We start from the raw sequence: 15434 nt of genomic DNA, 5'->3' as shown, positions 1-15434 counted from the left end.
TTAAGACTGAAACTGCTTTTGTTCTTGTTTTTAGATGATCCCTCCAGATTTCAATATCTTTGACTTAGTCTTAAACATGAGAACCCAGAGGCCTTCGTTGGTTCAAACCAAGGTAGTTGTTGTTTTATTTTTTATTTTTTTTATAACAAAGCATCACATGTAGCAAATCTTTCAACCACTGGAGCAACATTTCTGGCTAAATCTTGATGTCAGTTGCCTTGTTCTAGGAAATATCTTTTGATTGATTTGTGCCTCATGCCCCGGGCTATGTCACCTAACAGAGCAGGTTTTTGCTGTTTAACCACAGGAACAATATGAGCTGGTGTACAGAACAATCAAGTTGCTGTTTCAGAGATATCTCCAGTCCATGGATGCACAGACCCGCAGAAATGAGGTGAGCGACCAGAAACAGTCCCTTGTGAAGAAGCAGATTACATCTAAACAATGGAAATGTGTAATACATGCTCCACAAACACCAGCTGTATGCACAACCATCACAATCAGCAAAGCAAACAGATGTGGCAGATTTTCTTGTGGTTTCAGTAGCACTCACATCGAATGCGGTCATGTGATCTGAATGGAAAATCATCATGTATGCAGACGATTGAACTATGAAGTTTGGCAGTAAGGCTACTGCTTCACTTGAACAATTATCAGGAAGTTAGTAGTTTGTTTAACTGCGAGGGTCTTGATATTTACATGCTGCATAATCTGGCATACATTATGATATTAAAAAGATAGTTTGGATGTTTTGAAGTGGTGTTGTATAATGTACTTATGCATAATCAGTGTATTAACTACAGAAGATGGCAGTCGACACGCCCCCAGTTTAGAGAAACAGGCAGGAGTAGTGACACAGAAGCTAAGCAATGTGGACGGGGGCAGCAGCAAAACATTTTTGCCACTAAAAAAAGCCCCCCCCCCCACCCAAAAAAGTATATCAGTTCAAGTAAATGCCGTATTTACAATGTTTTGAACACTTTATCTTGTCATCAGACATCCCTCTTGTTCTAATCTTCTTTCAAGGCCACCAGACTCCTTTGACAAAAGCAGTGTTTTTATTTTGCAGAACACTGGAGTTGCTGATGTGCTGCTGCTTGAATGTTGCTTATTGGTGTTATTGTTTGACTTTGGTGAATCCTAACTAAAAAACACCAAAGTCACACAATAACAAACACACTTGATGATTTAGGCAGTGGCAGACCAGCAACTCACATGTTCTACATGGTAGAATTAGTATTTTTGTCACTGGACTCTGGTGGCTTTGACGAGAGCATACAATGGCTTCAGTTCAGCTGTAGGTGACTGACTATGGAGAAGTAGGTCATACAACCCCACTTCAAAGAATCTGAACTAAGATGATATGACTTAAGATGTTAGGGTTAGGGTTATTTGTCAAGCATTATTGCATCAAAGCTGTTGTGACTCACCCTCCTCTGTTAAACTGTCCAGGTGACAATGGTCCCGTCCGCTATCATGCCTGACACTGAAAGCGAGCTCTTTGACCCGGGTGAGGAGATGAATTTGCTGCCACAATTCCAACACCTGCTTGATGAGGAGAGGGATGTTTTGCCTCAGTTCCACAATCCCTCACCTTCTACTTTAGAACATCACATTGCACCGAGAGCCAATGACATGCAGAGGGACCAGGAGCAATGGCACATACTCCGGACCCTTCCTGAGGCTCTGGCCGGCACCCAGGACCTGCGGGAGGGACACAGGGCGTCACCCCAACTGGTGCGTAGCGGCCAAAGAAGCCCTGCAGCAGAGGAGAGGATACAGGGGAGCGATGACATACCGTCACTGAACCCTCCACCATCACCGGCTGTGGCAGCAGCTATTTGTATGATGGTGGAAGACCCTTACTTTGACACTCCAATGAGCTCGCCTTCATCAGAGGAAGCACCAATGGACTCTACTGAGGCGGGTAAACAATGGACAGATATTCCCACCTTCAACACGCCCTCATTGTGTCTGAATGACCAGACTCTGAAGCTCAACTCTCCTGCCTCAGGTACTCTAAATGCTGTGTTTGTCTTAAAGAGCACAAGTTTTATTTGGTTGATATTTGCATTAATGGATGTGTATTTTGTAGATACTGTTGAAGCCCATACAGATGAGGAGGCAGCTCCTCCCCTACCTCAGCGAACCCCTGAATCCTACGTAATGGCTGTAGAAGCAGGTCGGTGTATAAACCATTAGTTTCTATCAGGCTTAATCTGAGCTTATTCATGTGGCTTACCTGTTTTGTAATATTGATATGTGCTAATATATCATGGACTTTAGAGGATACACACTTTACAGTATATAACATGTATGATTTGCTCTAATCACTCAGGTCCCCCTGAAATGTTAATGGTTATAATTCCACCCAATGCTGCTGCTGAGGCTGTCAGACAGCTGGGAGGTGAGAAGCAGAAAATATCTTGAGGACAAATCTATTATAATATACTGAATGATGCTTTCCTCTTAATGAAGATGACGTATACCTGTAAAGAAAAAAAGTTGTGTTAAAGTAGGAGTGACTCTTTTCATGTTGAATTGACAACCGTTCTCACTCCTAACTTGTCAAATATAAACCCTTTTTTGTTTTGTTTTTTTCACCAAAATACAAAGTTAAACCGATGCATCTTGACAACTACTAACACAACATACATCGGCTGGCCCAACAACCAAAAATATATATATAATATTAATAAAAACAGCATATACATTAAAAAATTAATTGTACTTCATACAATGTTCTTTCCATTTTTGCGCATGAAGAAAGAAAGAAAGAAAGAAAGAAGGAAAGAAAGAAAGAAAGAAAGAAAGAAAGAAAGAAAGAAAAGGAAAAGAAAAAATGTCTATTTGACTCCCATGTGAAACCAAAGGTCAATGTTGTTATTTTAAGTCAACGTGTAAATTAACTTCTGTATGTAGATGAATCACATTCTGGATCATGACTTCACCATCCTAAGAAAAAAAAGTTAATCTAAGACACATCAAAAACTGACTATAGTAGAATAGGGTGGATTGACGAGTTGGGAATGAGAATGTGTTGCAAAATGCTGATAACACAGAGTACACTATCCATAACCAACTATGATAATTTTTTTCCCATATTTCCAGCCGGTCCCCCCTCTCCTGTCCCCCCACTTCCAGAGAGAACTCCAGAATCATTTGAGTTGGCCCTCGAGCAAGGTGACTGTTAAACAATGGACAACAAAATATAGACTCTGAATTCTGATGCTTTCTATTTTTATTTGCATTTTACATGATCCCAACTTCTTTGGAATCAGGGTTGCACTTAAGAATGTAATAATTAAATAGATTTTTGTTGTTGACCTTTCAGCTCCTGTGGAACAGAGGGCGGAGGACAAACCAGCGGTGAACCTTCACAGACTAGGAATGTCTTCAGAATGGTTCGGTGACTCAAAGCCAGCTGCTGCCGCTGCATCTCAGAATGAGACCAAACCTTTTATGAGGAGTAAGGTAAGGATAAAGCCTCTTCACTGGCTGAATGATGAACTGGATTCATTGACATTATTTGATCACATAATGAAGTCAGCATCTGTTTGACAAACACCTGAGAGTGTGGCTGGCATGTGCATCACTTAAAAAATAAATTATAAAGTGGTGGCTATAATAAAAGGAGATTTAAACCTCTTTAAGTTGACACTTTAACTGATGGGTTTCTAAAATCCTCCTTTATGAATATACTGTAATATCACAGCAGTTATGTAACAGCAACATCTCTTTCTTTGTAGAGTCTGAAAACAAAAATGACCTTTACAGGTAAGATATTTATATGATAACTCAATGTTTAGGGCTGTGAGTATGAATGTGCACCAGCTAATGATTAAAGGGACAGCTTACCCAAAATACATACTTTTCCTTTTTGCTGGGTGTTGGGTGGGTGAGAAATTGGCCATGGAAGTGTCTACTATCTCTCCAATATAATAGAACTATATGGCACTATCTTGTGATGTTTAAAGCACCAAAAATATACATGGGGCATCCTTAGTCTTTGACACAGTGGGCCCAAGTTTGAATCTGGCTGGGAGCTCTGTCCTGCATGTTTGGAAAATTCAATATCGTCTCTTTGCAGAAATCATGACTAGAGCCCGACAGATATATTGGTTGACAGATATTATTGACCTATCAAAGGCATTTTAATATCAGTGTATATGATGTCTGATATGTGCTGTTATGAAAACTTTTTACACAATATATAATGCAGAAAACATTGCCTGGCGTGATTTTTTTTCAATAGTCAGCAATAGACTGACATTGAACAATAATAACGTTCAGCTATTTATTTTATTCCTATTTATTTTCATTTATCATTTAAAACATTGGCTGACAATGTTATAAATGTTTTGTAAAATGTATAACAATGTTTAATATTATTTGATACATTTTTATGTTTGAGAAAGTAGCTCTTTGGCAGAGTGGTGGAAAATTGGTGCACAATTCACATTAAAATGGTCTATTTTCATTCCAGCTCAAAAAATGCCCTATATCCACCACCATATGGGTTATCGATTGATTTTCTCCCTCCAAAATCAGTATCGGCATCAGTCTCAAAAATCCCATATCGGCCGTGCTTTAATCATGGCCCGTTGTTGATCCATGAAATGACTATGTGTGGGATTAATAAAGTATTTTCTTCTCTAGTGCATACAACCCATCATGATGTTGCATCAACTACAACTCCGAACCTCCACCCTTACTGTCCACCTCTGGAGCCGCTGACTCCTCCGCTGCTTCCTCAAAGTTAGTTCACTAAACTGAGTGATGGAATTATGATCTCATCTCTTTGCTTTGAGATTATCCTCGCCAGTGGCGGTTCTAGACCAGTTTTACTGTGGGGGCCAAGGAGGGGCCAGTGTTTAATCAGAGGGGCACATTTAAAAATGGCAAAGATTATATTTAAGCATTCAAAACCTTTATTTTAGCTTATTTAAAAATGTCATTTAAATATATTTGGAAAGATACAAATACATTGATTGAAACAATGAGACTTACCAACAATAACAGTTATTTTTGTACGACAATGACATTTATCATTTTTGTGCACAATCACTTTCTTTTATTTTGAAAGCTTTTATTGCACAATTAACTATTATACAATGTACACATTCTGGGTTCATTTTGTGTACAATAAGATATTGTTTGAACAGAAAATAGGTAAGAATTGTTCCGTTGTTCATCGTTATAAATTGATCATTTTATTATTAATTTGACACAGGGGCCACAGCAGGGGCCAAGGGCTTCTTCACAGGGGCAGTGGCCCCTGTAGGCCCCTGTGTAGAACCGCCACTGATCCTCGCTTATACAAAAGGGAATCCACAAACATTTCTGACTGTAATTTAAAGAGAAAAACAAAAAGAAAACTCCCACTAACATAAAGATGAGTGATTTTGGTGTTATCTTTGCTTGTGCAGCTGAGGAGAGCCTGACTCCTCCACTTCCTGACAGAACCCCAGAGTCCTTCATTCTTACAACAGAGGAGAGTGAGTACATCGTTGCCTTCTTACAAAACTCACACAGTTTAGCTCATGCTGCAGTTTGTTGTCTAAGTTAAACTCTCGTTTCCAACAGTTCACAGGCAAACCGCCCTCTGCCCACAGCCCATAGCAACAGCACAGCCCTCGCCGAGGGTCGGCTTATCATCTGAGTGGGATGGCACCTCTCAGCCTAAGAAATTCCTCGACGTTGTCATGTGTAGGAGCAAGGTGATATAATCATAAACTTTATTAATTTTCTACAGCACTTTTCAAAATAAATCAATCAAATAAGTCTAAAAATGGAGGTTACATTGTGTTGTCAACACACACAAACAAGTGACTCATTTTACTAATACCAATACTAATCTCAGTTATTTTCAGTTCAGTGATGAATGGACAGTTTCCATTTAATAGAACATTAACATTTTTTCCTTCCAATGTTCTCTCCAGAGCGTTCGAGCTAAAGGTTCCAGACCAGGTAAGCAATTTTATTACTTAAATAAAGTTTCCCTTCTCTTCTTTTTCTGATGCTACCTGATCTGGCAGTTAATGGATAAGTCTAGCAATATTCAGGCGACAAATTAAATGAAAATAAGTGTAGAAACACAGGTGTACTGCTTTACACAATTAAGCAACTAACACCATATGCCATACTCAGAAGCGTGTATAAAAATACTGAGCAGGCCCAGCTGACCTTAATTTTCTGATCAATTAAACTAGCATTTTTCCTACATTTTGCAGTAACTTGCTGGTAGTTTAGTAAGTAATTAAATATTTTTTTTGCCTGCTATGTGTTGTTAAGAGCTGAAACTACAAATAGTTTGGAGCCATAAAAGGAATGGCCATTGTGAAGCCATTCCTTTCACCTCTGTGTAGTGCATGTGCAAAAAGGCGAGTGTTGCTCAGTGCTCACGCAGCCACAGAATCATCATTAATACTCCTCCCAAATATTTATGAACAAATACTCAGAGATGTTGGTGTGTGCTATTTTGGATGTTATCTGGCTAACTGAAAGATACTGACTCAAAACCAAAGCTTTTTTATTTATTTAATGATCTCTGGTTTCCCCTCGGGATAAATCAAGTAATTTTGATTGATTGATTTGATTTTGATTGATTGAACTAGTGGGCAATTAAGTCAGCTGAGCAGCATTTTGAATTATATTTTGTTATAATTCTGTCTTTAGTTAACCAAACTAGATTTTAGCCCTTTGGTAGCTTTGCTGCAGTTCAACTTCTTCCAGTGAAGTAATTGGTGGCTAGCACAGCTACGCATTTGCAAGCAGTACCTTTCGCCAACATTGTGCACTCATTCCCACTGGACATTTAAGCCATGAATATAAGCTTTCAGTTCTAAAAGGGGCTAAATCAATTCACAAACTGGATGTGTACTGTAGTTTTTACCAAATATTTCTCAAGCTGGAGTACACATTGGCTTTGTTGAAGGGCTACTTTTTCTGTCGCTTATGTGGTGTGTTGGTGAGCAGAACAGCGGATGTGGGTTTGACTAATCTAACTAATCTAAACTACTGAAAAAGCTCAGTGCAGTGAGGTGGCTCTAAGTGTTTTTGATAACTTTGATAACAATGGAGGATTTTTGGCACTTATTGGTTGTTTCATGTTGCAGTTTAAATAGATGCCAAATAATTCTTTGTTGACTGAATTCCAACCGTTTATCACATTTCGCAAGATTGCATTGTGTTATTTGTTGAGTGCATACACCAGCATGCAGGTCAAAGATAGTATTTAGAGGTTCCTATCTTCACCACTGCTAGGCATCCTCTACCAAAACAAGAGATGACTGCTTGATTGGTTAAATGACAGTTTGTCTTGTTCATGATTAATTTAAAAGATTGTGCTTGTCTCTATATTTGTGTTTCAACTGCAGAGTCCTTTACTGCAGTTCGCCAGTTTGCTCCACCTCCTGTGGTCGTGGCTGGAGCAGGAAGTGGTGAGTTGCTTCAGACATTAGAGGGGCTGCACTTTACAAAGTAGCCTCACACACACTTGTATTATTAGACGCATATTTACTTCCTGTTAAATAAACATATACGCGGCTATGTCATTAAAAATGCCCAGCCGCATGCATCACATATCTATGACTGGTGATTCCTAATAATAATAATACAGGGGGGTTTCTTTTGCACGAAGCCTTCTGTAACAAGCACATGAAGGTTGTCTCAGGGCAGTTTCAAATGCAGCAGATGATTTCATTTTCTATCTGTTTCTGTGTTCATCAGCACCTGTGGGGGTGCATGATGTGAACCGCAGACCCTCCCTGAACACTGAGCCATCAGGAAACAAATCAGACAAAAGCATTGAGAAGGGCATGTCTCGAACACGGGTAACACAAGAGCTACACACAACTAGATAATAGTTAAAAGGATGAAGGGAAAGTTTAGCGGACTAAATCTTGTTTTGTTTATATCTTCTTTTGTCCAGAGTCTGAAGTTTTTTAGACATAAACAAAAACGTAAGTGATGCTACTTTACATTCAAGCTCAATAAATGCATCGATTTTAATCAGAAAAGTAGGAGTAACATGTTCAAAAACTATATTTTCAGCTAAAACTGCCCCTCCACCACCTCCTACTCAAACTGGAGCTCCACCTGCATCATATGGGGCCTCTTCTTCAGTGTTCAAATTTGGTAGGTCATCTATTTGGTATGACATTAACCCATGTAACACACAATTTTTATGACACCATCTTTATTTTTTCACAGGATTTGGGAACCGTTTTGGAAAGCCAAAAGGACCCAGGAGTTACCCAGAGTCTTGGTTTAACATTTAGAGAGTCACCTTTCTTTAAAAATAAAAAATGGACATATTCTTCTTATGATAATCAACATATTAAATTGCATCGCTACAGGATATGGACAGTTGGAAGTGGAAGTTTATTACAGGTCTTACAGGGGACCTGAACAGCACTGAAAGCCGCTTCTCTTTGTCTCACACAGCACAGTAGCACCCTCACTAGAGAACAGGAAGTGCTTTGTTACCAGCTCTAATGCACTTTTTACAGTACTGTACAGCTGTTGTTGATCAGTGCCTTATTGAACAACATCCACTTGGACCGATGACTTGAATGTTAAATTAAAAACTCTCTTTTTGCTTGAAGCGTTTTGTGACTCTGCAGTGAGTAGTCATGCGCTTCTTTCTTTAAAGCTCAAAGCAATGCAGTCTAACTTGGTGTTGAGGAATATATTTAGTTTTGTATGTGTCTGCGTTTGTGCTTTTGGCATGAAACAAGAAAACGGGTAAAACATTGAATCTCAGTAAATCACTTTTTCTACTATAGGAACAACAAACTTAACATCATTCAGGGTACTATGTATAGTCATATACTTTGGTTTTTCTGCCAAAATTGACACACATTTGTAGTTTTTAAATTATTTTCAAAACGCATCATCTTTAAAAAGATCATCAACATTTTATAAGGAGATCTTGAGGTACAGTGAATGTGATGTATACTGAATATGGACATGATGCTACTGTATAGTTAAACCGTGTTGCATACACGGTTTACACAGAATAATTTATTAAAAAAACAAAAAAAAGTCTATGCATTCTAATAGTGTTTTTCTTTTTTCACACTAACAAAACTGAAACATATTGTAACCAGATCGCTATTTTGTAACTTATTATCCAGGAAACTTACAAGTACTCTTATAAAAACAGCAATTATTGGTGCTGGAATTCAGAGCCTCACAAAAAATGTGACAAAAGGCTGATTTGAGAGCATTTTAACTGTCATCTTATTTCTACGTAGAGCTGGCAAGTCATATTTGACAAACTAAAATAACCACTCTGTTTAAAGTTTTAAATGAGACAAACCATACACAATGCAAGACACAAGGATGGTAAAGAAAATGCATTAACACATCACAACTTCCTATATAGAATAGTACAGAACAAAAACCTTTGTAAAACTCGTACTCTTATCAGAAACTTTGGGTCACCATGTTTATTGTGAGGTAAAGATATTTTAGGCCAGATCGTTTTTGAAAGAAATATGAAGTTCGTTTTCATCTGTCACCGACAAACAGTTTGATCTTGGATAATTTTGTAGGTATTCAGGAACAGGTATTCACAGTGAAACCACACAATCACACTTGCACACAACCACAGTTATACCTTCCTCAACGGTGCTTTCTTCACCTCAGTGAAAATACCAGCTAAAACGTAAGATTAGAATGATTTTAAGTTGTGAAAAAATGACTTGATTGCACTGACAGCTTTCATGTATTCCCATCTATACTAATAACAACAACAACATTTTTACCTGCAGTGTAAAAATGCTCTTACTATAAGTACAGTGCTCTTACAAATAAAAGTCCTGTGTTCAAAATCGTGCATAAGTATAGTGCAAAAGCTTTAAAATATACCTAAAGTAGCAAAACTAAAAATACTCACTATACATAATTTCAGAATCATATATATTATATTGTTTAATTAAATGTATTGATGCATTAATGTGCTCATGGTTTTTATTTTGTAGCTGGTAAAGGTGGAGCTACTTCATACTACCTGGTAGTATTAACAACAATAATGTATCACTTATCAATTGATTTGCAGTTTGCATTTTGCATAGATTGCATTTACAACCTGAATGTTGAAAGTAACTTCAACTAATGTTATCAAATTATTGTAGTGAAGTAAAAAAATTACGCTACAATACTGACTTCCCGAATGGAGTGGAGTGGAAGTATAAAGTAGCATAAAATGTAAATACTTAAGTGATGTTCAAGTACCTAAAAATGCACTTAAGTACAGATCAAGGTTATTATAGTTAACGAAACAACGAAAACTAGAATTGAAAAAACATTTTCGTTAAATGAAATAAAAATAAAAACGAGATTTAAAAAAAAAAAAAACGATAACTAACTGAAACTATATTGTGTGGTTACAAAACTAACTAAAACTAACTAAATTTATAGTGAAAATGCCCTTAGTTCTCGTTTTTGTCAACTTTTTTCATTCATAATTCAGTGCTTCTATTTGAACATGCAACACATGGTAAATATGTTTACTGAGACTGGGATGTTTACACTAGAACCAAAATTCAAAACACCCAGAACTGTAAGAGTTAATAACCTCATTGGGGCTGAGATGATAAACCAAAGGAAATAAAGGAAACATTTATTATGACCTCTTTGAATCTCGCACCCAACATATAGCCCATTACAAAAAAACTAAAACTAATAAAAACTAAACTAAAACTAAGCATTTTCAAAAACTAAAAACTAAACTAAAACTAGAAAACTCTCTCTAAAAACTAACTAAAACTAACTGAATTTGAAAACAAAAATTCACAACGAAATTAAAACTAAAACTAATGAAAAATCCAAAACTATTATAACCTTGGTACAGATGTACTGATACATTCCACCAATGTTTTCTGTCCGTTACGTTTCTGAAAACACACTTCAAACCGCGCCCCCTGCAGCGCACATTCAGCAGACAATACTGTTGATTCAACGGTAGGTGGCAATCGTGCTCCGATTGGGTACAAATCACCATTTTATAAACAGTAGAAGAAGAGGTTGAACGCGGGCGGACCAGGGCGGACACGTGATGACGTAGAGCGAGGGAAATCCAAAACAGCACACGTCCTCTCCGCTCGACCGTTGCTGAAAAGTAAAAAGAAGTGAAGTTGAGCTATAACCATAGACTGTATAAAAGAACAGCGATTAAAAAGTAAGTGAATGTGATCTTATTTTGACTTCGGTGTGGTTCTTGGACTCAAAGACATACTGACATGTTTCTGTAGTCCCATCATTTGACGTTAGCAGGCTAACGTTAGCTTGGGGCTCATAAGAAGCTCCAAATTAACGTCAGTAATAAATAACTGTCAAGTAGCGTGACGTGTTAACGTGATATCACAAGTGACAGTGATTGAACATCCAAAGCTAACTTAACCCTCTGGAGTCTGGCTATTTTGATATTTTTGAATCAATTTCATGCTGCCTGTATATAACACTTAAAACAATGTTTACCACGTCACGTTGGTATCTTTTTTTTATCAGCACAACCTCACCTTTATGACCTGTGATTATTTTTTGACTTTGACTTACTGGATCAACATTTTGAACCCAAAGAAACACAACAAAATGTTGCAAATGTGGACACAAGTTGCACATAAGAGGTAAAATGAGGATTACATCTAGTTCTATATTTGTATACTAAATATATTTGACCTACCATTATCAAACAAAAACTGGCATGGAGTTTTAAGCCAGTATTTTAGAGGGAAGTTGATGGCAGGGAAACGCACTGCTTCCTTTTTACGCCATGACATCATGAAGAAATCATTCTGATTTGATAATGTTGGCGTGATTGGTGACTCCAGAGGGTTAACTGACCCAACTAAGCTCTGGTTTTGCGTTGCATTGATCAAAACTCCCGTTTACTCATTTTTCCGCTGGGCAGAATGCAGAGGGCTTCCCGTTTGAAGCGTGAACTTCAGATGCTGAGCACCGAGCCACCTCCCGGGATAACATGCTGGCAGACCGAGGAGCAGATAGACGACCTCCGGGCACGTAAGTATCCTCATTTTATACGCAGTTGGAAAGAGAATATCCTTAGCGTCCTAATTATTGTTGTTGTTTTGTGTATTCCAAAAATTAAGCAAAATACTTCACATTACATTAACCCATTGAAGCCTGGAAAGCGGATACGTCGTTTTGTAGTATTTGTATAAGCTCTCAAATACTTTTTGAATTTCATTTCTATCTGCTACAGAGGCTGAAAAATCTATTATTTAGTAGAAGCGTTGACACTTCTGTTGAATTTCCAGAAAAACTTCAGGTTTTAGGGGGTTATTTTAAAATCACCCAGAGGTTTTACAGGAAGTTTTAGGCGTCAATGGGTTAAGACTGCCACCAATCCATGATTTTGAGCATAAGGACACACACACACATACCACACACACACACACACACATACACTAAACTGTCACTTGCACACGTCAATCCTTGGAACAAAGGCATTCAATTAGGCCCATACCTATGTGTACACTCATCAAAATACGGTTTGAATGAAAAGTGTTCTTGGTTATGACCATTTATATACAGTCTATTGTAATTACTGATCTTGGATCATTGTGAGGGAATACCATAGAGAACAAAACTAGTGTGTGTGTGTATTTCTGCAGGAAACGCACACTACACACTCTCTAAAACACACACACAGCCGCTTCATTCTCGACTTCAGGTTTTATTTTATCATTCGAATTTGGCAATTAGCGTTTATTTTATAATATTCTAAAAACCGAAAGAGCTGAAAACCCACTGTACCAGACCCTGCATTGTTTCCTTTTATTCATAATTTCAGGGAGACATCGACAGATTTCCATGAGGTTTTGGAGGACTGAGGTGCACATATTTTGTGGGGCGTCTGGAGGTCCTCCTCCAAGAAAACAATTAAATATATGCAGTTTCAGATCATTTTGGACCATTAACATGTCCGTGTCCCAAATTTTGGAAAAACTATAGCAGATAATAAATAAACAACAAAATCCAAACAGCTGAATGACAACACCTGCTAAAGAAGTCCACTGGGGGACTTTTAGATGTGTGAAAAGTTATTTACTTGGTTTTGATGCCTGCCTCATTGATCTGGCTTAGATGGTGCCCAAATCAGCTTGTGTGCTGCGCCTAAGCATTATAATGAAACCCTGGTAGGAGGAGGGGGAGCAGGAAAATGTTTAGGGTTACTTTGCTTTGAGCTTTTCATCATGCATTTACAAGCCTAATATTTGTATTTATTGTCTTAATATTGGAGATCAGATGTTTATATTTTGACTGTCAAGTTAATCAGACAAAACCCCAAAATGACCATAAAACAAGATGTTGACATAACTCCATTTTGTCAAAACCAACTGATTTTGATAAAGCACCCCACATTTTGTACTGATCATGTATTTTTTCCCTTCTCTGGTTTACAGAGATAGTAGGCGGAACAGAAACTCCATATGAAGGTGGACTCTTCACCCTGGAAATCAAGGTCCCAGAGAGGTACATTTTCTCAAAGCTGATATGATCTCTCTCCCACTTCTACCATATGAACACTTAGTGCAGTCAAATAGAACTGACCTGCTCGCCTCTTTTCATAGGTACCCATTTGAGCCTCCCAAAATGCGATTCTTGACCCCCATCTACCACCCAAACATTGACAGTTCAGGGCGTATCTGCCATGATGCCCTCAAACTCCCCCCAAAGGTTGTATTGGATTATCAACCATAAATACAGGTTCTGATATACATCCATTATTTGGGGTCAAATTGTGATTATTTATTTATTTATTTATTTCTCAGGGTGCCTGGAAGCCATCCCTAAACATCTCCACAGTCCTCACCTCCATTCAGCTGCTCATGGCTGAACCCAATCCAGATGACCCTCTCATGGCTGATATAGTGAGTCACACATACTCTTCCATTCACAGATATCGTACTATCTGCTAGAGTAGCATAACTTTGACATACAATGATATTGTGGTGTTTTGGGAATGTTCTAACGTATGGATATGTGAGCTTTTTCAAAAAACTGTTTTTGGAACATAAAATCTACAGAGAGCATATGAGCTGTGATGTTGTGACCAATTGTGTATTTTGCCCGTATACAAATGTAAAAAAGAAGTATATATATTTTGAATGCAGTCATCAGAGTTCAAACACAACAAACAGCTGTTCATGGAGAAGGCCAGGAAGTGGACACAAGAACATGCTGTTCAAAAGAACATGGTAAGTTTTTCTGCTGTTTGGGTGAAGCAGTTGTAACATATTTACTGGCATTCATAATTGAAAGAGTTAAAATCTTTAAAAAAAATAATATGTAACAGTGTTTCTGCTATATACATTTTGTCGTTTTATACAACTTCCTGTGCTGTGCTTGTACTCCATCTTAAGCAGACACATTTGTAGTGCTAGTGAGAAAGTATGAGTAGGTTTTAATGGGGATCTTGTTCTATTTCTTAGTTACTTTGTTTTGTCATGGATAATTGTATTTCTATCCACTGTTTTATTGCTGTGGCCATGCCATTTCTCCTTGTCCACATACATCAATTTGTGGCCGCTGAGGACCTGGACACTGACAATAGGGAATGATGCGTTCAGGTGCACCTTGTAATAACAGGAGAATAGATTTTTGAAAGGAATACAGAATACCTGAGAGCTTTGCTGCATTAGACTGTATTCTATTGCATAAAAAGGATTTCCTTTACATAAATCAAGCCATTTTCAACATAAATTAATGCAGAAGAGGCACAAATTGGCGCCATTATTTTTCGTAGATGACCTAATTATTGTTGTCACTTGCTCCACATCACTGTAAAGTCATTGCACTAGCTCTATGTAGTTATATATTTTGCCCACAAGGTGGTGCTGTGGTCCCTCGGTAGAATGTTGTCTGCTCATTTAATACGTGCAACAAAGTGATGCAGACTGTTAGATTTGTATTCAAATGTGACATCCACATTGCATACTTTTAGATTTGGGATGTGAAGGAGCACATATGGGCTTTTCTGTTATTATCTCATGTAATATGTCTTTGTTCAGGGAGTCGTGGAGGGCAACAAAGAAAATACTCCTGATCAGAAAGCTTCATCCCGCAAACGAGAGGCTTTCAGTGTTCGGCAGGAGGCAGAGGAGCCGGCAAAGAAAACCTGTGCTTAGTTTCCATCTTGCTTGTTCGAGCCACCATGCCTTATACACCTATCGTCTTGTACAGAGTATTTTAAATGCATTTAGTGCTAATACCTACTTCTGTTTAATATGTACGCATTCATCTTCTTAATCCAGAAATACCCACATATTTATCTGTATAATTTTTACATTTGTGTTGTGATATTAAAGTTTATTTTGAACACTAATTAAGTGGTTGATGGTGTATACAGTATGAAGATAATAATTTTATTCAAACATATGCTTACCAGTTGTATACAAAGT

At 37.8% G+C, this 15434-nt stretch overlaps 2 protein-coding genes across 2 annotated transcripts in view; both read left to right on the top strand.

Annotated features, from left to right (window-relative positions):
- Positions 1-9064, top strand: part of ptpn22 (protein tyrosine phosphatase non-receptor type 22) — a 36325-nt gene extending 27261 nt beyond the window's left edge. The window contains exons 11-27 of the mRNA XM_059332470.1: positions 35-112; positions 308-394; positions 1453-1510; positions 1607-2182; positions 2339-2407; positions 3112-3183; positions 3335-3474; positions 3750-3777; positions 4660-4758; positions 5430-5498; positions 5587-5720; positions 5943-5970; positions 7380-7442; positions 7732-7835; positions 7934-7964; positions 8056-8139; positions 8215-9064. Of these exons, the coding sequence (XP_059188453.1) occupies positions 35-112; positions 308-394; positions 1453-1510; positions 1607-2182; positions 2339-2407; positions 3112-3183; positions 3335-3474; positions 3750-3777; positions 4660-4758; positions 5430-5498; positions 5587-5720; positions 5943-5970; positions 7380-7442; positions 7732-7835; positions 7934-7964; positions 8056-8139; positions 8215-8282 (1788 nt within the window). The 3' untranslated portion in view covers positions 8283-9064. The remainder of the gene's footprint in view (positions 1-34; positions 113-307; positions 395-1452; positions 1511-1606; positions 2183-2338; positions 2408-3111; positions 3184-3334; positions 3475-3749; positions 3778-4659; positions 4759-5429; positions 5499-5586; positions 5721-5942; positions 5971-7379; positions 7443-7731; positions 7836-7933; positions 7965-8055; positions 8140-8214) is intronic.
- A 1996-nt stretch (positions 9065-11060) lies between these two features.
- ube2t (ubiquitin-conjugating enzyme E2T (putative)) lies at positions 11061-15358 on the top strand. The gene is made up of 7 exons (XM_059333825.1): positions 11061-11188; positions 11921-12030; positions 13437-13506; positions 13605-13710; positions 13806-13904; positions 14148-14231; positions 15045-15358. The coding sequence occupies exons 2-7, from the start codon at positions 11922-11924 to the stop codon at positions 15159-15161; spliced, it is 585 nt and encodes a 194-aa protein (XP_059189808.1). The 5' UTR covers positions 11061-11188; position 11921; the 3' UTR covers positions 15162-15358.
- Positions 15359-15434: the final 76 nt, after the last annotated feature.

This window comes from Centropristis striata, chromosome 5, assembly GCF_030273125.1.
Source record: "Centropristis striata isolate RG_2023a ecotype Rhode Island chromosome 5, C.striata_1.0, whole genome shotgun sequence".
NCBI lineage: Eukaryota > Metazoa > Chordata > Actinopteri > Perciformes > Serranidae > Centropristis > Centropristis striata.
Note: the sequence above shows the minus strand (reverse complement) of the source record. Positions and strands in the feature narration are given on the sequence as shown.